Genomic DNA, 27,809 nt, shown 5'->3' with positions numbered 1-27,809 from the left:
ATTTTTGTCTAGTGCAAAGTACAAAAATTCAGTTATATTGTTGTCAATTTTCTGGACCTACTACTGGCTGCAATTGCATTTTTCCTACCATTATGTTAAGTGACCTAAGATATATGAAATGAACTTTCTCAGACTACGAAATACCATATTAAATATCTCTGCTTTTGGATATGTGTATGTGGAAGCCCTAACTCTGCCTAAAGACACACTTTTTTTGCTCGCACTTGGACTTTAAATTGTCGCAGAGACAATTCCCCCAGTCTGCTTAAAGAGTTGTGACAACTGATGGAGTGCTCTTGCAGCTGAGGTACATAAATATATAAAATATATACATACATACATACATATACATACAATTCGCTTAAAACATATTTGAAGTGAGTTTCGGTGCTTCCCGCCATTTAGATTTCTCTCCCGCACCCCGCACCCCGCACCACACACATTTTGGCAGTGTTGTTGTCGGTGTCCAGGACAATTTGCCTGCAATATTGCGTTGACAGCCACGAGAAATAATAGCCCAACAATTTATGGAATTTATGGGTTTGTGTATGTGTGTGTGTGTGTGTGAGTGTGTTGCAGAGGGGCGGGTTGCGGGTGGGCAAGGGTTACCAAAAAAAATGTGTGTAGCATACTTAAGCGGGCGCAATGCTTGCTGTGGGTGGGTGGCTCTGGGTGGTGGTTGCTTCAAAAGTGGAAAATAAAAAACCAGAGAGAGAGAAGAGAAATCACAGCCGAAAATCATAAATTCGGCATGTCTAATGACAATTTGCCTGACCCCCCACCCCGCCTACGTGTGTGTGTGTGTGTTTCATTTTTATCGTTTTGATTTTTTGATTTGCCCTTTGCCCCCCCTACCACCCTGCCCTTCTCTGCTTCTTTTTATGTGAGCACATAAAATTCGTTTGTTGTTCGAATTTTAGGATTTCATAACATGTCGGGGGCCAGGCCGACGCCACGGACCGCAGACCAATTTGAAAATGACGCAGCTCCCAGCAAAGCGAAACTCAATGCAAAACCCCCCGCCCACCATACGTTCCACTTGCCATGTGGCCGCAGAGTGGGGCAGCAGAATGCCCCTGGCGTAGCTACGTTTGCATCTCTTGGTTAATGAGAGAGCGAAAATTTGAAATATATTTGCAGCTCTCATCGAAGCATTAATGCGAATATTTATGCGCAAGACTTCAAGGAAATTTAGCAAGTAAAGAAAATGCAATGCAGCAATTTTTAATTAATATTTTGTTATGCTTTCGCTTCTGTTGTGTGTGTTTCCCAGATAGATATCAGCTTTTATTCCAAAACAATTATTTTCACACACATTTAAAATACAAATGTAAAACTTTTATATAAATAAATAAAAATATAAAAATATAAAATTGGCAGAAATATACGGCACTGTTTCCGTGGAGCAACAATAATTGCAAAAGCTTTGGAAATTAAAAATTAAATTGACATTTAACTGGAGCCAGGCGCATGCCTTAGTAGAGTTTAACAATGGAAATATTCGTTGAATGTTATTCCTAAGTCTGAGCCTGCAGCCAGCTGCCAAAAAATGTGCCAGCGGGCTAGGACTAGGGGTTGGGGGGTGCCTAGGGGTTTATGAGGCTTGCAAACGGCTACCAAAATGCCAGACGCATCCGCAGTATAAATCAAGCCAAGAATGAGGATCTCTCAAACACTGTTGATCCCATTGTACTGGCCACTGGCATGGCATGGCATGGCATGGCATGAGGATGTGGATGAGCTGCCATAACTCATCTAGAGACTAGCACTTGGGCCACTGTTCTGGCAAATGAAGCAATCAAGGCCAAGCAGAATGGTAACAGCCATTCAGTGGCATTGTGTTCACAGTCCACACAGTCCTTGGTCCATGGTCCTGTGTAATTGTTGTTTAGTCTGAGGCAATGATGTCACCACACACGGAGCTGAAGCTAGAGCCGGAGCTGTAGCTGAAGCTGAAGCTGTGGAGTCGTGGTCGGGTAGTCAGTGTCAGAGTTAGCCCGCTGCTCAATGTCGTTTCCTCTTCCTGTATGCCTCTCTCTCTGCCCTCTCATTGTCTCATTTTTGGTTCAGTTCGAGACGTTTTACGATTGTTTACTGCTGCTGCTGCTGCTGCTGCTTCTGCTGCTGCTGAATAACCCCAAACCCCGAAATGAGAACCGAACCCATTGTGGCCAGGGCACTTTAGGTCTGTCCGTCCGTTCATCGCTCCCTGGGTCGCGTGGGTGTTCCAATCCTCGCTCGCTTCACATCGCATTTAAGTCCCGATAAATACGCATTTGATTTGGGTCCGGCATAGCACACATCAGGGCAGCAGATAATAGAAATCGAATCGAATCGGTTCAACTTATTAAATCAACCCTTTGGCCCTTTTGCCTTGCCTGCTGGCATCCCCTCTCCCCTCTCACCCCTCTCACCCCTCCCACCATACACACCCGATTACTGTTTGCCCAAACTATTAGCCCGGAGTCCAGGGATTTGCGGCCACTGGCTACTGGCCACTGGGGGGTGGACAAAAAATAAAGCAGAGTGACATAAAAATAAGCATAAAATTAAATGTGCCACATTGGATTGGGGATTGGGGATTGGATTGCCCCATCCCCATCCAATCCAAGCCGGACCCCAAAGGCGCACAGAAGGGTGGAGCGGGTCCACGTGGAGCGTTTAAGTTGATTTCGTTTTGAATGTTTATTTTATTGCGTGGAAAATGACGCCAACGTGGCCAAGAAATGGTGCCGCTCGAGCTCTGCTCCGACTGCTGCCTGCTGCTGCTGCTGCTTGTTATCCCCACTGCTCTGGACCAAGTCTACTACACTGACAGAAAAACTGCCTGCGAAATGCATTTGGTACAGGCTTAGACTCCCAGGGACTCCCTAAAGGTGGGTTGGGGGGCACTTTTGCTGCTCACAGTGTATCTGCTCTGCCTGTGACTACGTGAGCTGCCATAGATGGCATGGCCATAGCCATAGCCATAGCCATGTCCTGGGCTTGGCTTGGCTCCAGGGCCTCCAGTCGCTTTTATGGCCCCAGCGATTGTATCGAGAATTTCGTACGCAATAAAATTCAAATATACTTGCGATAAAAATCAAATCTTGTTGGACATTTGCTATCCTCCCCCCCCCCCCCCCCTCCATCCATATACACCATTTATCCACCAATTAAACTTCTCTGCTTACTCAATTGGGAGTATCCCATTGCGGCTGTTATGCTGCCACATGCCATATGTCTGTCTGTAAATATATACATACTACATATACATATGTATTAGAATCCAAGTCATACGTGTGTTCATGTGTGTGTGTGTTTTGGCAGTACATATATGCTGAGTGGAAAATTCTATGCTCTGATTTATTAATTGTGTTGCAAGCGAAAGTTATGCTATGTGGCACGCAGAACGCCACCCTCAGCTACTTTCTTTTGGCATCTATTACGCACCTACTCGAATATTAACTGGCTTTGATTTCTGTGGCTTTTCTTCAGTGCACATTTCACGCTTTTTTTTGTGAGCCTGTGGCAAATCTATTTCTGTCGGACCGTGGTGGATTTCTCTTACCTTGTCTTGGCCCGCAACTGCAGCGTTTTATTGAAGAGCACTGTGTATATAATGGCTAACTCGGAATTAAACTAATTGAATATATTTACGACGGTCTGTGCAATTGAAGTGAAATTTTCTAGTTATCTGCAATTAATATTTCTGCACAGCAAGCAAATTGATCGTCAGTGTTGTGCAATGCAAAAATTGAGAACTGTGCTTTCATTATCGAAAAACTATCGGCATTCAATTGACTGTACATTTATTACTAAGCTATAAGCTGCAAAACGGCACTAAAATTAATTTAGAAAACGCTAATTTCCTTTATTTTAAAGTTTGTTTAACTTATTTTATGCTTAAAGCTACTAAATACAGAAATAAAAAGATTTGGTCCCATCACTAGTGTTTACGTTAACATGCGAATGGTCACAGCTGTTGGATTGCCACGTTTGTGCATTTATTTTTACAAAGCTAAGCAATTAAATGTGTGTCACTGAATAAAAAATGGAAACATATTGCCAATAGGAAGTGCAACAAAGCGTGGAATGGTAGAACCAAGTTCGTGGATCGTGAATCGTGGCAGAGCAACAGCAGAAGAAGAAGTGCCCGGGTTTTGAGTTTGTTTCTATTTTGGTTTATAAGCAAAGTTTTTGAATTCTTGTTAGAGCCAATATGAAGTTTATTAGGAACACGAAGCTGCCGCAGGAAGTGCCGCGTTCGAAGGAGTGTCTATTGCAATCTGGTCGGAGACTGCAAGGTGCCAGGTGCAAGGTGCTTGGTATTGGAAGCTCGCTGGTAGCTACAACTGGCGGACTTGGTAAGTGGATTTCTATATGCACATCTACGTACATTAACATTTGCCATTAAATCATTGCTTTTGTCTTTAGCTTACAATGTGAGGAGCTACAACAGATTGTTAATTATCATTAATATTATTAATATACAATTGAAATTGGAACCAAAGCTGTAAACCAGCTCTCAGCTGCAATAGCCAGATAAAAGCAACGAGCATCTGTGTGTAAGCCCTTGTGGGATTCAAATTAGTTTTTGCAGTCACTTCGGAGCATTGGCAGGGGCTGTACCTATATTGAATATGCTAATGTAAAGTTTGATTTGTGTTTGGTTTCATTTAAGGACGGCTCCAGTGGCTGCTGCACTGATGCGCAGCACAAAATGAATGGATTATGGCAGAAATAATGGTTATTCCCTTTCCACATGCATCTGCATCTGCCCTCCATCTGAGAATGGTTTCAGTCAGTAGAGATTTTGGATTTTGGATCCCCACAAGGGGCAACAGTGCAGGGACTTGAAGGAGCATTACCATGGTACCATTGACTATAAAAATACATGCACGAATATCTGTGCAGATGTGTTAATATATTTAATATTTAATATTATTTATTTATTGATTGATTTTTGCATATTTTGTGAATAGCAAAATTTGCTGCAATGCCCGATCGAATATTGAACCAAGAAAAGGTGAACAAAAAATCAAATGTGCAAGAAATGTGAAATCAATTTTCATGGCTTGGCGACATCGACATCGACATCGACATATATGTGTATATAAAAGGATCCGCCGACACCGCCAGTCGTCGGTGATTCCGGGAAAGTGACCAACTGCGGTCAGTGATAGGCGGCTAAGCGCTGACTGACGATAGCAGAGGGAACCTCTCGTAGGTATACTCCTGGCCACGTACAGAAACAAACACTAAACACTAATGAAGTGCTCTGGAGGGACTGACTGCAGCTAAGGGACACCCCCAGCGGCCCCGGGGCGTTGTCGGATGCATTTGGCAAATAAAACACCTACCGACACGGCACGACAAGAGCGATAAGCAGAGAGCGAGACAGAGTGACAGTGACAGTGGGAGAGGAGTGATGGGAGGGGGACTCAGCGTGTCGTCCGGCATCATGACAAAGGACAACTGCAAACTACACAGAGTCCAGTCCAGTTCAGTTCAGTCCAGTCCATAGGTCGAGGCAAGTTCTCCTTTGCCAAAAAAACAAAAAAAGAAAACCAGAAAACAAAGTGCGCAGTGCCCAAACAGTAGGAGCTCTGCGCTGGCCTGGCCAGGCCCGAGACTCCTTGGACTTGGCTTGAACGCAGTTGGAGTTGGAGTTGGCTTGGACTAGCTGTCGCTGTCGCTATCGCTGCAGGGCAATTAGAACATTATCAGGCGGCAATAATCGGCTCGTTTGCACCCAAGTGTCGTCGTGTCGTCGTGTCGTCGCTCGACTGCGAATGCGACTCCGTTCGCTGTCGTAATAATAAAAGGCATCGACATGGACATGCACATTGGACATTGGACATTGGCAATCTCTGTCTCTGCATTCTGCTCTCAATATCTTGTGGAGTGCATTGGCTGGAAAACACAACAGGATATCCATCTGTATATGTGTGCATGTCTGGTCTATCTGGGGAATGTCTTTTGTTGCCCTACCCATACAAAACCATTTTTCAAATGCAATGCAAACCAGCAGAGCAGCAGTGCAGCAGAGCAGCAGAGCAGCAGATAGGCAGGCGACAATGTCGAATGTCGGCGACAGTCGGGGGGCATCAAAGTCGATTATCACAGTTTTTGGGATTTGCCTTAAATCACGCACCAGTCGGCAGACGGTAGACAGCAGTCGGCAGTCAGCCGTTCGGGATCTGCTCGGGGCTACAGCTCAATTAAAATTCTTGGAATACGCTCAACACTTTTCCAAAGTGTTCCCCCCGCCCTCCACTGTCCAGTGTGTGTCTGTTTTTGTATCTGCTCGTCTGCACAATATTTTCGAGGCGGTTTTGTGGTTTTTGATGTTCCGTTTTCCCCCTCGACTGCTGCCGCTGCTAATCTGCTAAATTAATGATAATGCGCGCGGCAAAGTCGTAAATATTACAGCACCAGCAGCAGCAGCACCATCAGCAGCAGCAGCAGGAGAATGTCTGACTGACCATTGTCCGGACCGAACCGAACTGAACCGAACTGAACCGAACCGGAGCAGAGCTCAGAGCGCAGAGCCCTAGCCTTGTGCTGTCCTGCTCTGGGAAGCATTCAAATCCAGCAAATCTGCCGTCTTAGTTCTAATTCTTTTCACACTCCAGCGCAGGCCCCTTGACATGTCAGGGGATTTGGGGCGGCTAACTTGCAGTTGGCAAGTCAGTCGTGCAGGGCGAGGGTTGGGGGATGGGAATGGAAAGGGAATGGGAATGGGGGATTAGCCAGCGCCATGTCATTCAATTTGAATTTGCATGAGCAGACTGAAGCCCAGCCTGGACCTTTTCCAATGGAAAGATAGCGCGGCAATCGCATGGGACATGACTTGACGTGACTTGACTTGACTTGACCTACCCCCAAAGATCATCAACGGATGCGAGGCATGCGCAGTGATCTCTACTCCATACCGCCCCCAAAAAGCGGGGCAGCAGTTGACCCACTGAGTAGCTGAGCAGCGGCCATATTTACCGACGGATCAAATGTGGGGTATGTGGTGGGGTGGGGGGTTGCTTTGGGTGCCCAAAGGGTTGCTACATTAGATGGTGTTGAATATTTGATAGTGGTGTTGCAGAGGGTAGAGCATTTATGGCGCATATTAAAATAATAAAAACTAAAATAAAAATAAAAATAAAATTATTTATAAATAAATAATTAAATACAAAATATATTTATTTATATTGTAAATAAAGTATGCAATTAATTAAAATATAAATAATAAACTTAAAAAATTTTAATATTTCAATTATAAATAATAAGTTAACAAATTTTAATATTTATATTTTAAATAAATAAATAAATATTGCTGATAGCTGGAGTCTATTTTGCAGCATATCATTTTGATGCCACAACCTCCTGGACTTAATTCAATTAAATTATATTATATTTATTTACTTAATATTAAAACCTATGTATATATTTATTTATTTATTTTATTTGTGCTTAGGTTATATTTTATATTTTTTATATTTTATATTTACTTATTATTAACACCTATGTATATATTTATTTATTTTATTTTATTTATGCTTAAATTATATATTATATTTTTACATGCTATATTTAATTATTATTAACACCTATATATTTAATTATTTATTTTATTTATGCTTAAGTTATTGCCGAAACATCTGCAGAGTATTTTTGCAGTTCCCAAGTTCCCCTGCCGTTGGTTTTGGTGTTTTCCTTTTCAGTTGTTTTTGGCAGTCTGGCTATGTCTGGCTGTGCGTGGTCCTCCTATGTCCTGGCTGTCCTGCTGCTGTGTCCCTGTGTCCCTGTGTGTTGTATGTGTCACTTGGTTGAGCTGTGCCACACACACATTACTGAGCTGGGTTGCTGCCTCCTGGTGCCTCCTGCTGGCCAAAGCCAAAGTCCAAGTCCAAGTCCAGCCGGCCAGCCAGCTGCCATGTGACGATGGCAATTTGCATTTACAGCGGGTGGCTGTGGGGTGTGGGGTGTGGGGTGTGGGTTAGCCTCGTGTTAGCCACTGGGTGACAGACATTAAATAATTAACTCTCATGTATCATTTATAAGGATGCAGAGCATCCGCTCCCAGGGAGTGGAAAGGGAAGTGGGAAGGGGAGTGGGAGTCTGTCAGCACACAGAGACAATGCCAAGTAATCCCCAAAAGAAAACATTTAACATACGTAAGTAGCAATTGAATTAAAAACCAATAATATCAACCAACCAACGCAAAAAATAACAAGCTCCACAGGGACAGCAAGAGAGACATGCAAAGTGATTGGGAGTGGGAGGAGTGGGAGGACAGGGAGGACTGGGACTGGGACTGGGGGACCCTGTAATCGGAACATGTGTAGAGATATTTATTTAACAAACATTGCGAAATATCAAGAGCGAAACCAGAGGCACGCAGCGAGCGCACAGGAAAGGCAAAGGCAGGGCAAAGGCAGGGCAACGGCAGGGCAAACAGGCGAAGGTACATCGAAGTGTAGGCAATGGGACAAAGGGACAACGGGACAATCGAAATGCGATTGGTGGATGGGGCAGAGAGCACACGATGGCAAATCAAAGGTGAAAAGATGTGAAAAGCAAACGGAACGTGCACCGGTAGCATTTAACCCATGCTCCAGCCATTGCCAGTGCCAGTGCCAGTGCCCCGCTCCGCTCCGCTCCGCTCCGATCCGTGCCCATCTTGCCAGCCATCTCCCAACCGGGAGCCGGGCGTAAGCCGCTGCTGGGACACACACATGACGTATTGGCACGAGTCCCTCAGCAGCGAGGCTGCGAGGTTGCGAGCAGCTCTGTTCTGTCTCTCTGTGTGCTGCCTCCCGCCCGCCCACCTGCTGCCCTGCTCTGGGGGCACTTGAAAGCCCCGGTCGTATCTTGATTGTTTGCATGTAAATCTGCACAAAATCCCCAAAGTACCCAAGTACCCGGAGTACCCAAAGGAAGTGGAGACAGAGAGACAGAGACAGAGAGCGAGAGTCCTTGTTGGCTGCCACCGCCATGCCATCCATTCGACAACTGGTTCCCCCACCGCCCCCACGTATCGTTACCCCAATGCGGAGGTGTAGCTCACACCATCATCATCATCGGCACCATCATCGTCATGATGGCCTTGGCGCATCGTTTGCCACTGCTCTGCATCGCTCAGCATCTCACGGCATCTCCAGGCATCGTGGCAATCCCCTTGCACAATTGAACCGGGCGCCAGTGTGGGCGGCGAGTTACCTGCGCCACTTTGGCCAGGTGGTTCGTGCCTTCTGCTCTGCAGTCCACTCTGACGACTCTGGCGACTCTGGCTATACCCTGCTGCAGTTCCAATATATTTCTATTTATTCTACATCTATTATTTTATTTTATTTCTTGCTACCCCCAAAACCTTTTGGTCTTTCCCTCTTTGTGTAGCGTCTTTGGCTATTTCGCATGGCGGAACTTTTCATTCCCCTGTCAGCGCACTCTCCCAGCAGCTTTTATTGATCCCCTCCCTGCTGCCACACTGCGGGGCCAATTTTCCGATTTTCTACGATTTACTCGCTCGGTTTTTTTTCCGCTTCAGCTTCTGGCAGGGAGTTGCTCCCTCTGCTCCCTCTGCTCCTTCTGCTTCTTCAGCTGGCTGTTTTTTTTTTTTTGTTTGCTGTTCAGGCAAGGCTTTGGCTTAAACTGCATTTATTGGAATTTCACAATAAACTAACGAAGCTTCAGCGGCAGCGGCAGGATGCTGCTGCTGCTGCAGGAGGAGGAGGAGGAGGAGGAGGGAACAGATAGGCCAAAGCCAAACCATGGCATTTGTACAAGTTTTTGGTTTGGTTTCGGCCCTCCCCAGAGGCGCGTCGTCATACACGACGTATGCTTGATATGTGCCATCCCTCAGACGACTGGGGGCCCCCAGCCGCCATGTGACCATTCGAACTGATTCCCCCGTGAAGGATGTAATTAAAAAACGGCAACATCAACAGCCTCCACAGGGTACGAGGCGGGCAGCACACAAAAAAAGACACACAGAGAGAGAGAGAGAGAGAGAGAGAGAGAGAGCTGCAGCCTTGTAAACTTGCTGCACACGACACTCGAAGTTGGCACACCAGTGAAAGCAGCTCCTGCTCCTGCTCCTGCTCCATCCATCCGTCCATCCGCTCATCCAGTACGGGGAGGGGCAAATCGATGAGCGGAGGGAGCGGGGAGTGGGCGGTGCACACAAAGCCAGCGACGGCAATCTCTAACGATATCCATAGCTCAAAGCCAAATCTCTGCACAAACAGGATATACATATGGCTCGGCAGGAGTCAAAGTCAATCCTTGCACATCCATCCAGTACAGCCTCCACTGCCACTGCCACTGCCTCACACTGCCTCTGCCACACACTGCTTCCTGAGCATGCCGATGTTGTCGATGATGTTGATGCCGCATCCGTTCCGACTCGACTTGGGTTTTGTAGTCAAGCTTCCAGCTTCCAGCTTCTGTTCTGTTTTCCCTTTTTTTTTTTGCACCGTTTTCTGTTGCCTCTGCTGCTGCTGCTGCTGATACCCTGCCAGCCGTGTCGAGTCTCAGGGTATGCACAAATGGAAGGGCTGCCAATGGATTGTCATCATTTATGGGCACTATGTGTGGCATATTGAGCCTTTATGCTTTCATCCAGTTCAACTTGTATCTAGTTTTATGGCTTGCATTAATATCTACCATTGATAATGGCTTGGACTGTCCTTTGGGTATTTTTTAGTCCGTACCTCAAGTCCTCTTTGACTATTCTAACTTGTTTTGGTTTTTGTTTTTTGCTGCTGCTGTTGCTGCTGCTGCTTTTTGTTTCTTCTCCTTGACGGCTTCAGTTTTTTGCGGGTATTTTTCTGTGATATTGAGCCCGGCTAGCACTCAAAGGAAAGCCAAAGCCAAAGCTAAAGCACCTCCCTGCCGCCCATATCTCTATCCGCATTCGCTTTCCCATTCTCTGCCACCGACCCTGACGTATTCGGTTTAGTGTGATTTGTATGCGTCCCGGCTGAAGCAGCCAACGATAGATGGATGGATGGATGGATGGATGGATGGACCCTCAGATGGACTTGCAGATGGCTGGAGAGTCATGTGGGGGGTGTGAAGTGGGCTGGGCTCGCATTGCTATTTCATGCTTAAAAGCAACTGGCCAACTCGCACCACTTGTGTCCGTCCATCCATCGCATCGAGTTGAAAGTGAAACGGCTCGCTTCCTGTCCCCCGTATTAGTCCCCAGCCTACAGCTTCAGTCCTGCTGGCAAGCAAAGAAGCAACCGGTGGAATAATAACTGAAGCAGCCATGAACATGGGGTACCTAAGAGGAATCGCAGGAACCGAAGCAATCGAACTGCGAAATGTAGTAATTTTTTATGTTTATATTTTAATTTGCATGGGGCAAAGGGGGAGGCATTTATGGAGCGATTTTCCTCTGGGTTTTCTCCTGATGAACTTACCTTTTGATTCTGATTTGTTTAAGCTGAAATATATTGGCATCCCAGCCTGTTTCTGTTTCTGTTTCTGCCTCTGTTCTGCAGCTTCCCTCCCTGGCGCTAAGTTAAGGCCCTGCCCCTTTAGCTTTTGTTCCTTTTGCCTGAGCTCTCTGCTCTCTGCTCCATCTCCATATCCATCTCCTGTCCTTGTGTGTTCCCTGTGTGTAAGCCCCATGGAGGTGCAACGTTGGTTGTTGCTGCATTCGCATCCGTAACATGGCGGCTTATGTGTTGCCGGTTGCCGGTTGCCGATTCCCCGGTTGCTGGTTGCTGGTTGTTGCTTGTTTGTTGTCTGCTTCTGCCCTGCACTGCCGCCTCGTTATGACTTTCTTTTTGTGCCTAGACCCTTACCCTTAACCCACTCCAGTTTCAGCTGCAGCCCCACATGGCCCGTCTCCCTCCCTCCCGCCTGCCCGCCTGCACTCTGCTCTCCTGTTGCCCAGGGTGACGTGAACTCTCAATATCGAGTGGATTTGCAAGTGTCATTTGTAGGCAGGTGATGGAGCTCAAAGCGGCGGCCATCCACAGTGATTTACATTCCGTAACGCATCGAAAGGGAACGGCAGAGGCCACAGCACAGCTCCAACGAATCGCTCGCAGTCGCTGGCAGCCCATTCACCCAAAGCAAAGACACAACTCACGTATCCTCGCCATTTATATTTAAACAATAAAACACAGAGGCACCAGCAATAGTCCAGACAATATTCAAACTAAACTTTAAAACAAAAAAAAACAAAAAAATGACTCAACGACTCAACGGCCTGCTGTCTGCTGCTCTGTCGCCTCCGTCTCCTCTTCAGGCTGTGCTGAGTTGTCTTTGGCCAAGACGATCTGTTCCTGCTGCAATTGTATGTCATCACCGGCTCCGATTTCCCGCTCGGCTGGCAAGGAAGGAGCCACGCGACTCGGCAACTTTTTAGCTTCTTCTGTGCAAAGGTTCAGCTCGGGCTCGCCGCTGGCTCCCGCGTCCAGCGTCTTCTCGTTGGCCTCCTCAGCACATGGCAAAGTACTTGCCTTGTTGGCTAACAATAATGATAGTCCCTTGTTCTTATTGCGGTTCCGCTTATTGGGCTTCTTCTTCTTGTTATCCACACTGGGAGGCTGCTGGCTTTGGCTTGGCGATTCCACGGCTTGAATGCCACTGAATGCTGTCCGTGGATCCTGTTCCTTGGTGCCCAATTCAGCATGCCCTGGAGCCAATTTCATGGGTTGCTCGGCCTTCCCAGTGCCAAGCTCTTCAGCTGCTTCAGAGCAGAGTATCCCGTCTCCTGTGGCCACAGTCTTGACATCCTCTGCCTCACTTTTCGGTGCATCTTCAGCTGTCGGGTCGGTGATCTGCTCGTTGCTCGGCTGCAGCCCCGAAGCCTCAGCTATATATCCCTTGTTCCTCTTGCGGTTTCGCTTTTTGGGCTGCTTCTTTCGGCTGTCGCCATTGGGGGCCTGCTTCTGTGGCTGCTCCGCTTTGGGGACCAACGGCTTGGAGCCACCCTCGCAGTTGCACTGCAGCTGCGGCTTGGCCGTAGCAGCTGCTGTTGCCAATTTCTGCTCCCTGCCAGACGCCGCCGCTGACTCTGCCAGGATGGTGTGCATCACCTCGCTGATGCGCCTGTCCGTCTCACTGCATGCCTTGGACTGCTGCGCCCTGAGCTCCTCCAGACAATCGACCAACTCCACACCGGGATCGGGCAGCATATCGATCGTCTGTGCCTCGGTGCCTTTGGGCAGCGCGTTGCTCATGCCGGCCATCAGCCGCTCCACCAGCTGCGGCGGCTGCACGCTGTTCCAGCAGTCCGAGTACGGCTTGATGGGGCCAATGTGGTAATTATCCTGGAAGAACTTCTTGCGGCACACGGGCATAAAGGACTTTTGGCCCTTGGGAAAGAGCTGCGTGAAGGGATCCTTGGGCTCGGGCACCTTCCGCAGCAGCTTGCGTTCCGTTTCGGTTCTCTTCGACCTCTTGCGGCGACCCTTGGCCGGACAAGCTTTGCGTTGTGGCACCTTTGCCACAGGCTTTTCCTGCACGCCCCCCTGCGGCACTGCCAGGATGTCCAGGAATCTCATTTGACGCTGTGAATCTGCGGCGAAAGCGAAGTTAAATTTGGACAGCGACCAGGGACCAGGGACCAGGGCCAGTACAAACCGTATAGAAGGGTGCGCTTCACGGCCGTCGAGAGGAGAGCCTCTCGCATGTCCATTTGGCGGAACATCCTATTTAATTTTTGGGCTGGTATCCCTTAAGCTTGAACTGCCAGCTCAACTCAACTCAAATCAATTTGTATCGCAATGCTGGCATGCATAAAATGCAAAGCCTACCAATGCCGGAACAGCAAAGACCCAACCCGATCTGGTCACACCTTTACTCGCTCTCTCTCGCTCTCTCTCTCTCTTTGACAGCCCTGACATTTCCTTCTGGTTCCTCTGAGGTTTGGTCTTTGAGCTTAAATAATTTTAGAAATTGATTTAATCTATTGAAGCACTCGGAGCGTCCCGCCTGGAGACCAAATCACAGCCCAGTGCTATGGCATCCATTTCCTTTTGGCATTTCCATTCCATTTCTGTTCGCACATCAAATTTACGTTTTTTGCATTTTCTTTTGCATTTTGTTGGACGAGTTTCTCTCACCATTGCCGTAAGCCTCCAGAGCCGTAGCCGTACCCGTAGCCGTGCATTGCATGCATATTTATAGTGCCGCTTGTTGACAAATATCGCGCCATGTTGACTGACTGACGACCAGCAGGTCGTTACACAGAATGTGCCACCGAAACTGGCACTGAAACTGGCACCGAACTGGGGAGGAGGCCAGGGGAAGCCTGGCAACGGAAGCTGCACTGATTAGAAACATAGTTGGGCTCCAATGAAGCTGTGCCGGCGAACCAAAAGCAAACAACAACAACACGACAGAAAAAAGCACTGATGGCATACAAAACAAAACAAAACAGAAAAGGCACGCCGCTGACCAGGCCCAGAGCCTGGCCCAGAATGGAGGTGCACAAAACTCGTACCCTAAGTGCCAGTGGCTGTGGAATTTCAAAGCAACTGAAGCTGCTGGAACGCAGAGAACGTAGGGTTGTATGTATAATTCTCAGTGCGCAAAGTTTAATGCATCCCGCGACCATTTTTAGAACTAGCAAAAGACACGTAAAATATATATATATTTTTTTTGTATTTAAAAAATAAACTTAAATAATAATTAAATGATTTTTCACTCAATCTGCAGCTGCAGCTGAAAGATTTTAAATTGCTGTGTTGTAGAGAGAAATGTGTGAACTTCTATTGGGTGTAAAATTGTTGAACACACAATGGCCCAGCCGAAAGATATATCCAGACAAACCTGAAGTTTGCTGCTAATTTAGTTTACGTTGCTTTGAAATTGAATACTTAATAATATATAATATATGTATAGCCTTTAGATAACTCAAAGTGTAGTGTACAATCCAGTCGCTGCTTTGGTTGGGCACACGGAATTGTAGTGGCTCTGCTGTGCTGAGTGCCCCACAGCAAATCCTGTGCCATGAATACAAAATGGTCTCGGACACGCTACGCTACGCCGATTTGTTAGTTTGTTTCGAATATATTTTAGTGATTGAAATATTAATGTGGGCTGGTGGTGGTGGGGGGTGTGCGAGTAGCAGAGAGAGAGAGACAGAGAGACAGCCAGCCAGTAGGCAGTAGGATCGATGGCAGCGCCGGCGCTACGCTTTGCTTTGTTCAGCAATTTGTGGCAACAATGGAGTTGCGTTCGCCCACAAAAGGCGGCACACAATAAAAGCCAGTGTATGGCCCCGGGCTAAGCCTCAGCGAGAACAGAGAATTTGTGAAAAGAAGAAGGAGCCGATACAACGGGAGGATACACATGTGTGGCCGTTGCCGGGGCTTTCACATTAGCAAATCTATTAGCATTTGGCTAAGCCGCACTTAGGCCTAATGTGGACGAGTGGAGTGGAGAGGAGAGGATGGGATAAGGATGCGCGCTAGACTGGCTGTCTCTCGGAAGGAGGGAGGGAAGGAAGGAAGGGCCAGGTCACTGTGGGACCATTCGACAGGCTAATCCTTTATCGCAGGCCGGCGATCGTGCAGGTCCTTTGTTTGGGTGCATGGATCGGCTGGCCATTGTGCAACCGACACTTGTCTTAATCCCCGCCCAGCAACCAAACAGCCCAAACACACAAAGCAACAAAAGCACACCCGGCCACAAAAGGTGCAGCCGGGAAGGGCAGGGCAGGGCAGGGCTGGGCAAGGCAAGGAACAACCTAACCTGTTCAGTCATACGATCCGAGACCGATCTATGAGCTGGCGGATCATGGCCTCCATCGATCGATAGCCCTTTGTTTTGGCTCTGCTTCTGTGGGCTCGCCCAATTGATCCACTCAAGATAAATTAAGGCCACAAAGTACCAGCGAGCGCATGTGTAAGCTTAGCCCCTGGGACTGGTCTCCGGCATCGACTAGGTAGCTGGCTCGCCTCAGACGGCATGTCTTCCGGTTGATTATCACCTAGCGATGGCGTTCAGAGCTGTATGCTCCTTGCGGGGCACATCTACGGGCTGGGATGAGGCGATATATACAGCACAAATTACAATACAGCAAAAGTTTATTACGAGAAATCCATGAAAATCAATGGAATGCGAGCCATAAAGAGAGCGAGCCAACAAACAACATTTCAGCAAGGGGGAATGGCAGGAATGGGGAGCAATGGGGAGCATTGGGAGTGGGATGCCATGAAATTGTATTGAAATGGATTGGACTGTTGGCTGTTTGTTGTTTTGGTTGTTGTTCCTTTTTGCCGAGGGCCGAGAGTGCAATTATTAAAATAATGTCCACAGCCCATTGAGTTCATAACGCGAATGAGGCCGCAATAAAATAAATAAATGAAGAGGAACTTGTCCTCAAATGAGGCATGCAAATGTCGCCCGACGAAAATAACAATGGTGGAGTCATAGCTGTAGTCTGGGGGGGGGAGCTCTCTCCCCCATCCACCAGCAGCAGCGTCAATGTCCATGTCCATGTCCGTGGCCTGAGCCTGTGCCCATCCTGCACCACTGAAATTTATTAAAAACAAAAGGCGGAAAAATGCTGAAACAAAAACAAATATCAAGGGGAGGCTTGGATGAGACTGGGCGACTGGCCCATGGGTGGATGGATTGCTTCATTTCGGCCATTGCCCACAGCTGTTGGCCCAATAGATTAAAGGGGCCAAAATTTGTATGTTTATTAAAGAAAAATCTTACCAAAAATCCACTCCACAGAGCAGATAATAAAAGATCGTAGAGGGAAGTATTTCACTTGAAATTCGAATAATTGTGAGTGCAAAAGTAGGGGCATAAAATTGCTTAAGTTAGGCAACATTTTGCAGTAAAAAATAAAAACATTTCTGACCAATATTCAGTCAAAGCATAAGCCCAGATATTGTTGGGAATATTTGAATGGAAATTTAAAAGCAACTAAAAATATTAATCCACACAAAATAAATCCAACAAATGCAAATAAAAATAGGGAAATAAAATTGGGGAATATTGAACTGCTATTTATTATGCTTAAATATGCTTCAGCTGAGAGGACAAGTAAAATGAAGAGGCATTGATTAACTGATGAACCCCGAGACTGCTTTTTAGCCAGACCTTTCACCAGCAACACTTTCCCACACCATTTATGCTCGCTTGACACTTTTGGCAATATATTTAGCAGGGTCTGTCAGTGCAGAGCTGTGACTGTGACCCCAGACCTAACCCGTGGCAAGTAGGCAAAAAATGTGGCACAACTTCGTGGTGGAGGGGGTGGGGGGGGGCACACAAAGAGTTCGAGAAGTTCAAGTGTATAATTTCGTTACAATTGGGACAGTTTTAGTGCTTCGCGCCGGAACAACATGAGCGTCGGTGGTTGGTGGTTGATGGTTGATGGTTGGTGCTCCTGTTCCAGTCTTCGTTGCACTAGCAGTTACAGTTACAGTTACAGTATCATTGGTGCACTCCACCCTATGCCACAACCTTCCACCTTCCACCGAAAACATGAGCGGACTGAGTGTGGGGGGGGGGGGCCGCTTAAATGCGGTTTCATGTTACACATGTGCGTCTAATTAGCGACTGTTTAACGATAACAAGCGACGGCTGTGGGTACTGTAACTAATATGCCAGAAAATTAGACTTGCAGGGCACACACACACAGGACACAGAGGACACAGCACTGAGTTGTCCCTCTGTTAACGAGCATGAAATTATTATCGAAATGCAATTAATGAGTGTGACAAGAGACAAGCGGCAACACGGCCTCTGCCTCTGCCTCTGCCCTGCGCAGAAGAACTCACTCGGACACAGGATGTTGCACTTCGACACTTGTCCGCACTTAGAGGATCAACGCAGGTCACCCCAAGCCAAGCCAACCCATTCCATCTCCTGTCTACCCAGTCTACCATCCTGTCTTGGTGCTATCTATGCTGCAAGCTGACACTCTCCATGCAGGTTTCTTAGACACTCTTTTCACACGAATTCCGGCGCCAGGCGACAATCTCTCGCCTCAAGTGCACCCAGCACCCAGCAACCTGCACCCTGCACCCTGCACACTACACACTTCCGTCTCTGAGGCAACGCGTCTCCCAAATCTCAATCCTCCAGAGAGTACTCGTCGTCGCTGTGTCCCTGCAACCTGCAGCAGCTGTGCCGCTTTGCATATCATGTGTGGGAAGCATTAGGAGCTCTCTCTCTCTCTGTCCCTGTCTCTTTGGGTGTCTTGGGGGATGTGTGTGGCCTCAGCAGGGTTCAAAAAATCGGATTTGGAGCTTTAGGCGTTAATAATTTGGACCCCGACCGACCGCTGCTGATAAGTGAAATGGCAGCCGCTTTCCGTTTCATCCGGACAGCCTCGAGTGACCCCTTCCATGCGACATACTCTCTGCCACGTTGGAGTTCCTCCCTGTAGTTCTGCAAGTTGCAAAACTGAAAGTTGTGGTAAGCTTCTTCCATAAAATCTTCGTGCTAAATGGGCGCTTTTTGTGCATTTCTTTCGGCATCAGCTCCAACTTTTACCATGCCAAAGATTGACTTTAAAAAATGTTTCCTTATTTTATTTTATTTTATGTATTTCCCTTTTCCGTAGGGTATTTCCTATGCTGTGTGGCTTAGCTTTAAATTTTCTTTGCCTGCCCCCAAACATTTTTTTTTTTTTTTCGACTTGCTATTGTTTTGTGCAAATTTAGTTACCCCCAAGGGTTGGGGGGGATTTTGTAGGTTTCGGGTATTCGGGTTCTACATCGATGCCCACTTTGTTTTAATGCGCGCTGATATGTGAGCCGCAGGGCTTAGGGCCCACACCCACACACCCACACACACACACACACACCCACACACACCCACATCCCATCCTGCATGTGCTGCTGCTCTGTGTGTAGTCCTGGCCAGAAAGTGCTGGCCTGGCCTGGTGTTGATTTTTTAACCGAATCGAGAGAAATTTTGTTGGCTGAGATCCGTTGAGGCGTAGACCATAATCAACTTCAGTGGCCAGCAACTCAATTTATACTTCAGCTATAACTCGCAGCAGATGTGTCTGTGTGTGTGTGTGTGTGTGTGTGTGTGTGTGCTTCTCCCTGGAATAAAATAAAATAAAATTGAAAAAGGATTTCCGTTTGCAGTCCCTTGGTCAACCATTCGACCAAAGTCTATCAATATGCCAACGTGGAGGAGACTTTTGCTCCTCTCCTTTCTCCTTTCTCCTTTTTCCTTTCCTTTTTCCTTTTTCCTACACTCAATCTGGTCCAAGGTGTAAATTTTATTTGAATTATTCGTTAAAGATTCGCACACGGATTCCTTTTCCTATTCCTATTCCTACTCCTATTTATATTTATATTTGTATTTATATTTAGTTTATTTTGTTACGTGCCCGGCATGCGATGTACAAATTTTTGCCTTTTGACTTTCTTGACTTTCGGGCATCGCAATGCTGTGCCCTGCCCTGCCCTGCCCTGCCCTGCCCTGCTCTGCCCCTCCCGGGGCAATGTCTGGGCATTTTGCTGGGCAAGTTGGTTTGATTTAACTTCCGGTCATTTCATTTCCTCTGCTATTTTTCCAATTTTACCCTTCAAATTGCTCAAACAAAAATCTGTGGACTCACAAAATATTCAATTGGCATCGGGACAATCCAATTTAGAGGCAGTTGCAGCATTCAGCATTCAGTGGCAAGCACAGAACATTTCTATATACTCCCCTTTTGCAAAAATAATAGCGAGAGATGAACCTGCGCTTTCATTCGTATTATTATTAATTGGCCTGTCTACTTGGAGATTATCTAGTCATATATTTCTTTATAATACACTCCCAAAATGCCCCTGAGATGTCTTTGGGCAAGCCTTCTTCGGTTTTATCTTGATTCAATCGTTGCCTCCAATAACATTAAGTCATTCTCAGACGTTGTCTCTTCTCTGCTCTATAATTTCTGGCACATAATTTGCTTTACAACAAATTTTGGAAGTCTGCTGTGGTACCGCCAGTTGCCCAGTTTCCCCCTCCCTTTGGCCAGCCAGCTGTGCCCTCTGCCAATTGGTCACATGCGACGACCACTTAGCACTTCAGCTAGCGACAATGCCCGATGATCGGCAGTAGCAAATTGAATGAATACATCACAGATCCGAGCAGATCCCAGCAGATCCCAGCAGATCCGCATAGATCAGATCATGCCACATTCGAACACTGGAACAGACCTGACAAATGCGCATAAAGAAGTGGCCACGAAGGCCTGTTACCAACCATTGTCCAACCGTTTCGTTACGCTCATCACGTGGAGCATCGATGGATGGCACCGATCAGACGGACTGAGTTCTGTGGCTGGACAATGGCAACGGGCAACCCGCTGTGGCCAAACGACTGCGGTCGACCCCACAAAAATGACAACCAAGAGCCAAGTAGCAAGGCGCTGCAGAGTCCCGAGCCCGAACCCGAGCCCGGAGCCCGGAGTCCGATGATGATGCTGATGATGACGATGGTGCAACGAATCAATTTCCATTCAGCCAATTGGCGAGATTGTCCCCCGGCTAGTGTGAAATCGGCAAAAGGCGAACAACATTGCAGCATTATGCCCAATCGAAAACCCAATTCGGATTCGGATACGGCTTTGGGTTTAGGTTTTTGGGTTTTTTCTTTGGGCAGTTCTCAATTGAAATTATGTGGCGAAAAATTGCAATTTTCATGCTCAACAACACATGCCAAGGCTGGGCATTGAGAGCACAACAAAAAGGACAGTCAGGACAGTCAGGACAGTCAGGACAGTCAACTGTGTGTGTGTCCCTCTGTCTTTATATATAGTTATATATTTCTCTCCCTAAATGCTTGTGTGAGGACCAGCTGAATGTTGCAAAAGTCCTGGCCAAACGCGCGCCACTCAGCGCACAAATTTTCGGTGCAGTTGTCCGTAATAATGTCATCAAATTGGCCGTGCGATACCAAAAACGATTGCTCTGCCCCCGTGCCAAATGGCACATACGGAAATATAGCTAAAGAAATATATATAGCTACCTTGGGCGAGGGGAAACGCAGTAGAGAATTATTAAAAATTATATGGCAATTCAATGATTTAGCAGCTGCTGGGAAAGCCAAGTCTGCGCTGGCTAAGCATTTATTTAAATATGTTGCACAACACCTCAAGCAGAGTCCATCAGCCAGCAGCTGGCAGGCGTCCAGCGGCTCTATAACCAAAAATCTCTCAGCCAGAGAGCAGCTCCAGTGCAATTATTGTTGCACATTTTATTTGATGGTGCTTGTGCGAGTCCCTCTTCTCGACTCGCGACTCTTGACTATCGTGGGTGAGTTTTGAGTTTTTGTGTCATTTATCCCGATGGGTTTCCGGGGGCCAAGTGCCAGCCCCTTGCCCCGTTCTGGCTCCAGCACTTTGTATCGCTTAATCCTGCAGACGTCCAACCCGACCACACTCTCATTCTGATTCTGATTCTGATGCTGATGCTGACTGTATGCTGGGCTGGTATCGGGGTTGGAATGGTTCCCAGTGTTGCCAGTGTTCAAGTGTGTTTTATTTGCATGTTGATAAAAGTTTCAACGAGCGGAAGAGCAGAGGAGCAGCGCGCCAGAGGGAAACTTTTGTCAGCGGTTGCCGCTGAGGTTGAACTGGGAAAGGAATCCAGAGAGGGAGAGAGAGAGACTATCAGGGTCCGTGCCCGGGCACAAATGTCACGTCTCAGGGGCGGCAATTACGACTGTTTAATTATGATGCAAGTTCTTTTTTTTTCTTTTTTCTTTTTGCTGCGCGAGGCCCAACAATGGGCGCGAATCACCGGTACGGGCAACGGACCCTAACAGCTTCATTCCAGGCGGTCGTGCCCTGGACAATGCGCAACTCGCTTCCTAGTCGTCCCCCCCTCCCATAGCCCCTTCCCGTACTGCAGTGGGCTTAATCCGCTGCGCATGCGCCTTGGCCCTTGGGTCGACTTTTGGTCACTTCCGCGGTCAAGCCGGGCAGCCAGGCAGCCAGGCCAATCTGGCTGCGCACCCAGTGGTCAAGCATTGGCTGTCGTTTACCGCCTTTGCTTTACATTTTGTCATGTGGTGCTGCTGGCAATGGGAGCAGGCTGCTTATCTACAGCTGATTCCGACGACCCCATGCCGTGTCCCAGACACTGCCACTGCCACTGCCACTGCCACTGCCACTGCCCTAATTGCCAATGTCAGACGGAGAGCGACAGACGACCAAGGGCCGACGACGACAGTTGCCAAATCCGAACAGCTGTCGCTGCTATACTCGTAGAGAGAGAGAGAGAGATCTTTGCTGGATGTTAAATAAGTAGATCATCAGGTAGAGTTCGTAGCGGGGGCAATCCAAATTGAAATGAAGATCGCGCCAAAAAACCAAAAAACAAAACTCCTTTCGGGACTCGTCTCGGGATTCCAATTACATTTTGGGTCCGCTTACAGGCAGGCTGTTGTGTGTGTGTGTGCTGTGTGTGTGTGTGTGTTGCTCCCGATGCTGTCAAAATATGTAACCTACTCCGTCCTGCCGCACCATCACCCCCATCCACCGCTTCCAGTTAAAGGAAAAACAAATGAGCATATTGATTAAGTAATAAGCTGGAAATGGGTTCGAGTTTGAGTGCGGTGTTTGGGTTTCGGGTTCTCTCTTTGGGTTGCCCATTTCCTCGTAGGTGCCACTTGCCACTTGGCCACTTGGCCCGCATTGACAACTCACTTTGCCAAGTGCTTCCCATTAATCCAAGTCCAGCCAACTGCTGTTTTTGGTTTTTAGCAGCAACTGCAACATAAATCAGAGACTGGCGCCACTCGCAGCAGCAGCAGCAGCAGCAGATCCCAGATCCGATCGTATCGAAATTTGTATACTGTAAATTCTGCTGTAAATTCTGCTGTGACTTCTGCTGACTATAGCCTGGGGGTGGGGCAGGCTTCGCTTCATCAATCCCCCGAAACCAGTGGAGTGGCGCTGCTCAAATATTCTTCTAGGGCTTCGCTGCTGACATTCAAACCCTTCTTGTTTTTTTTTTTTCTCCTTTTTTGGTACCCAACAATGAGCCGGGCCAACACCCCCTTCATTAGCCAGAAGCTTTGCAGGCAAACAGGCCAAATAAAATATTATTTTACATGGCCAAACAATGCGACGACGCCACTCCACTCCGCACTCCACTCCGCACTCCACCACGCCACATCATTTGCAGGTAAACACGCGGCAAACGGTGGCAAGCGGTGCGAAGGTGTAAAAGTCAAAACAATGACAAGAAAATTAGCTATAAATGCTGACTGTCCCCCTGTCTCCCTGTCCCCCCTCCGTTTTTTTCCGTCTTTTTTTTTTGTTCAGGGTTTTTTTTTTTTCAACAGCCGCACGAACCGAAAAGTAAATGGGGGAAAGGCAAAGCCAGCGAGGGGGCAGTGTGCAAAACAGTTGGCAAGTCGATAAATAAACAAGTGGGGGAAGTGTACACAGAAGGCTGATTAATTCGGAGCCAAAGGTCGGGTTAGCTCTCACAATAAACCATATTTAATTTTACATGTGTACACAGAAGGGGATGCGCAGGGCAATGGAATGGATCCCAGTTAGAGCGGGACTCGGGGAGCAGCCAGCAGACTGGATATAGATCAACATAGAACCCAAAAGGTAGATCAGTTAGGTGTTTAAATTATGCTACTAAATATCGCAGTGATGGCAGTGGGGATATCAAACATATTACTGAGTGGGGAAAGTCATTGATCCTTCTTTGATATGCTTTGGATAGATCTCTCTTGGATATTGGATATTGTAAAACCCTTTTATGGTGCTATGAGCTGAGCTTTGCCAGCCTTTTTTCCCGCTAGATATCTATCTATTGGCGGTCTTTCGCATTTCCAGCTTCGAAATTTCTGCTCAAGGAAGAGGCTCAGCAAGCATTTTTAGCACGTGCTTCTGGGCTTGCTCTGCCTATTCTCTGTCTATGCTTCGAGCTTTAATGGACGTACTTCCTGAAACGCGTGCTCCATAAAGTATCAGCAGTGGAGCAAGGATTTTCTGATAGGGCATCAATGAATCGCCTCTGGCCGAGCAGCGCAATGTGCAAAAGGTCAAAGTTGCCCCACAACGGGTGTCGGTGTCCCCTCATCATCCTCATCGCTGCTCCGTGGCTGCCTTTCAGTCCTGCGTTTTTCCGCTTTCCCTGTCTATTTTTTATTCGTGGAGTTTCTGTTGTTTTTTTTTTGTGTTTTTTTCAGTGCTCCGCTAATGCTAACAATGTTAATTAGCGACGAACGCCTTTTGTTTTAATTGTGCTCGCCATGCGAGGCCCGAGATTTGTGGGGGGAGGGAGCTGGGGATGGGTGTGGGAATGGGTCTGCTGCTGCTGCTGCTGCTGCTCCTGCTTCTGCTGGCTGGCCAAGTTAATTGCATTTCTCGCAGAAGAATGCCTTTGGCCAGGGCCAAGGACTGGGCTGGAGTGGGGTGGGATGTGGTGCTGGGCTGGGCTGGGCTGGGGTGATGTGTGCGCCCGCTGCGTCATCTCAGCGACTGTTGGCACAACACGAATCAGGCCCTGGTAATGGGACAGGGAGAGGGCTAGAGTGGAGTAGAGTAGAGTAGAGTCCTCCGGCACTAATAAGGTTAGCACTTGAATGGGAATCAAAAACTATGCATGAACCGGAGCCAGAGAGGAATCAGGCAGGGCAGCAGGGAAGGGATGGAGGGGGGTCGGGTCGAGTGAATTCGATTAAAATTACATTTTTCACTCTTCGACGGGCGCTGCCACGCTGCCTCGCTGCCCCGCGCTGTGTGTGCCACAGCGAGCAACGGAACAGGACACGCAGCGTGAATCCTTTTGATTGTTGCTCGAATTTGCAACTTGTGCAACGCATTTAATTTTATTTCATTTGAGTTTCATTTGCCAATCGCGCACACTCCTGCCCCTTGCCCCCTCCCCCCCCCCAGCAATGTCTCCTCCTGCTTCGTTTTCTTTTTCTTTTTTTTTTTTTGTTTTTTTTGTTGTGCTGTTGCTGTTTTGTTCCCATTCGACAACCCTTCGCTGGGCGAAGCCAGCGCGCCACAGGACACTCGCTCGCCCAGTGACTGGGGCGAGGATCGCGCGGCACAGGAAGCAAAGCCGGCCACGTTGTGGGCTCACGTACCCGGCCACAAGCGAGGTCTACCAGAGCAACCCCGAAACGTCATCATGGCCATCAGGCCAACGCCATCATCATCATCATCATAGTCCTTCGTCCTGCGTCCTGCGTCCTTCCTCCTGCGTCCTGCCTTCACAGTGTACTCGTCTGGGAAGTCCTCGGAGTCCTCAGCGTTTTGTAGTCGTCATCAAAAAGGACACTTGACGGGTACAACAAAAGCCGATGTTGTGTCGCTGCCACCGTTTGCTATTTTATTTCTATTTGCCTCATTCATTCGCTTGCAGCTTTTAGCGCTGCCTTTTGTCCATCTCTCTCTCTCTCTCTCTCTCTGTGTCTCTGTGTGTCTCCCTCCCTCTATATAGCCATCTCTCTTTTTGCATCTCTGAATGAGTGCTCGTCCGCTGTGCCCCTGATTATCCTTTCAATTAAATTGTAGCGTAACATTTTCCACATCGTTGCCAACAGTCAGCCAGTGAGCCAGTCAGCCAGACCCCAGAAAGAGGTGGATCAACCCAAAGAGAAAGCGAGACAGAGACATAGACAGAGACAGAGTGAGAGTGAGAGCCTTTGTTGCCTCGCGCTGCATCTAAGTAGAACGAACGAACGAACGAACGAACGGCTGGCTGTGCCCCTTTGCCCCTGTGTGCCCTGTGTGCAAGTGCGTGTGAATGCAACTGTGAGTGCGCTCAATGGTGAATGATGAATGATGAGTGCGAGTGTGAGTGCTGAGTGTTGACTGTTGATTTCGTTAATGGCCTCAGTCCTGCAGCTCTGATCTGCATTCAAGATTTATGCGCCAAGCAAAAGCGAATCAAAGATCGTTCATACATCAGTTGTGGGCTTGCCCCCTCCTCTCGCTCTCCATCTCTCCATAGCTGCTTAAATTTCATAATTTTGGGAGTGAATTCTGGGCATTCAGTGGGGATATTTCAGCACCCCCCCATTGCCCTGCTAAGCTCGCTGTTAAATGTACTTTATGTACCCTTCATTCGAGAGAGAGAGAGGGATCCCAATTTGAGCTGATTTGAAAGGATTCCAACAGATGAGCTTCAAATGTGATTCCGTTTCTGTTTCTGTGTTTCCGTTTCTATCTCCGGGCTCGGGGCATTTTATTTTTGGGGAATCCCTGCATAATACATGACATGATATAATATGATTTGCCTACACAAAACGAAAATCAACACGCAGCGTGTAGGGTTGGGGTTGGGGCTGGTGCTGGGGCTGGGGGGGGATAGAAGTGCACACGACAATCAACTTGTTCATAATACATGAGAGTTTTGTGAGCTGCTGCTGGCAGGAGCAGGGGGTGGGTTGGTGTCGGCAATCAGTCAAATGTAATAATAAATAAATAAATAAATCAGAGCCAGAGGCAGCAGCAGCAGCAGACAACACATAAACAACGGGGCACTCGGTTTAATGGCAGTACAAAAAGCCCATTTCGGATTAGAAATCAAAATCACGAAAATCAAACAACAAAAAGCAACAAAAAAAATACGACTATAAGCCGTGGAGAGGGCGGGCGAGAGGGTGAGAGGTAGCTAGCCCTGTCTGTCCAAATTTAATTGTATTTTGCAACTCTTTCTTGCCGCTTAGACAATATTTATTGGGCATTTCCTCAAGCAGCTGTCTCGGATCAGCTACCAATTCACAGTTGCCAAATTAAAGTGTCGGCCAGCAGGAAGGGGAACCCAACTGTATTAGTGTCCTCGAGTGTAGTGTGGATCCATCCAGCCATCCATCCATCCATCCATCCATCCGAATAGCTCGAGGACTTCATTTGCCGAATTGGCGGCACTATCAATGGGGCGCCAGCTATCCCCCAAGAGGTTGGCAAACACAGGCGCGGAGCCGACAACTAATGAATAGCTGGTCCGAACCGTGCAAATCAGCTACAGTGGAGCCTCCGAGCTGCTGCCAGTGCCGTGCCATTCCCTAATGGATATTCTAATTGATTGAATGGCTGCTCCACTGTGTGGCCGATGGACAGAGAATTCTTTTTTTGCCATTTGCCATTGCATTGATTTGGCAGCCAGCTTCCAAACAAACAGCAAACAAACAGCAAACAAACAGCAAACAAACAGCAGACAAACAGCTAGTGAATCAACACAGATTCTATCCGGCTTCCAGTTGCAGTTGCAACTTTCCGGCCATGTCGCTGCAGTTATTTGTCGAGTGCGCATTTCCGCTTGGCCAACAGCAGCAACAAAAAATGGGAAGAGAAGCGAAGAGGAATCCCCTAAAAGAGTGGCAGTAGCAGAGGTGCGCCTATCTTCCATCTGGTAGCAGGAAAAAAACCTGGACTCGCACCCGTACCCGTTTCGGTTTGCTTTATGTCATGCGATACGTGCGTGAAGGGCGGTAGGTAGGAGGCATCGGCATCACCTTTGTGACGGTCCCAATTCAATCAGCGGTAATTATGTCGCATGGAAATCCTATCAGTCGGCCAGATCTCGCTGTGTGAATTACACCAATGAGGAAACTGAGATTGCAACAGCAGCACAGGATTAGCTTTTTTCTTGTTGTTTATTTTCAACTGCTAATGAAATGGAGAGGAGAAACAGCAACAGCAGCAGCAGCAGCACTTATGAATGAGATACTCCCCTTCCAAAATATGCTGATAGTTATCGCTGGGATTAGGGTCCGAGTAGGGGAATAGTTACTCAACATTGGGCTGAATTCGGTACGGGAGAGTGCCTGCCGGATGTTGTTGCGATTTAAACGGATTGCTGCAGCCGACACCTGAGCCATGCTAGAGATGCCCTGCCAACGATATCGGAGGTGTCACC

The 27,809-nt window shown here is 47.7% G+C and overlaps 2 protein-coding genes across 2 annotated transcripts in view; both read right to left on the bottom strand.

The window, feature by feature from the left end:
• The window catches only part of LOC111065365, a 72,139-nt gene extending 68,444 nt beyond the window's left edge, over positions 1-3,695 (bottom strand). Inside the window, exon 1 of the mRNA XM_022353495.2 lies at positions 3,551-3,695. The gene's annotated coding sequence lies outside the window, so the exon portion shown is untranslated. The remainder of the gene's footprint in view (positions 1-3,550) is intronic.
• An 8,499-nt stretch (positions 3,696-12,194) lies between these two features.
• Positions 12,195-13,713, bottom strand: LOC111065331. Its single transcript, XM_022353442.2, has 2 exons — positions 13,582-13,713; positions 12,195-13,516 (listed from the first exon to the last, which is right to left on the bottom strand). The coding sequence occupies exons 1-2, from the start codon at positions 13,646-13,648 to the stop codon at positions 12,195-12,197; spliced, it is 1,389 nt and encodes a 462-aa protein (XP_022209134.2). The 5' UTR covers positions 13,649-13,713.
• Positions 13,714-27,809: the final 14,096 nt, after the last annotated feature.

Source organism: Drosophila obscura, unplaced genomic scaffold, assembly GCF_018151105.1.
Source record: "Drosophila obscura isolate BZ-5 IFL unplaced genomic scaffold, ASM1815110v1 contig_73, whole genome shotgun sequence".
Taxonomy (NCBI): domain Eukaryota; kingdom Metazoa; phylum Arthropoda; class Insecta; order Diptera; family Drosophilidae; genus Drosophila; species Drosophila obscura.
This window is presented reverse-complemented; position numbering and strand designations above follow the sequence as displayed.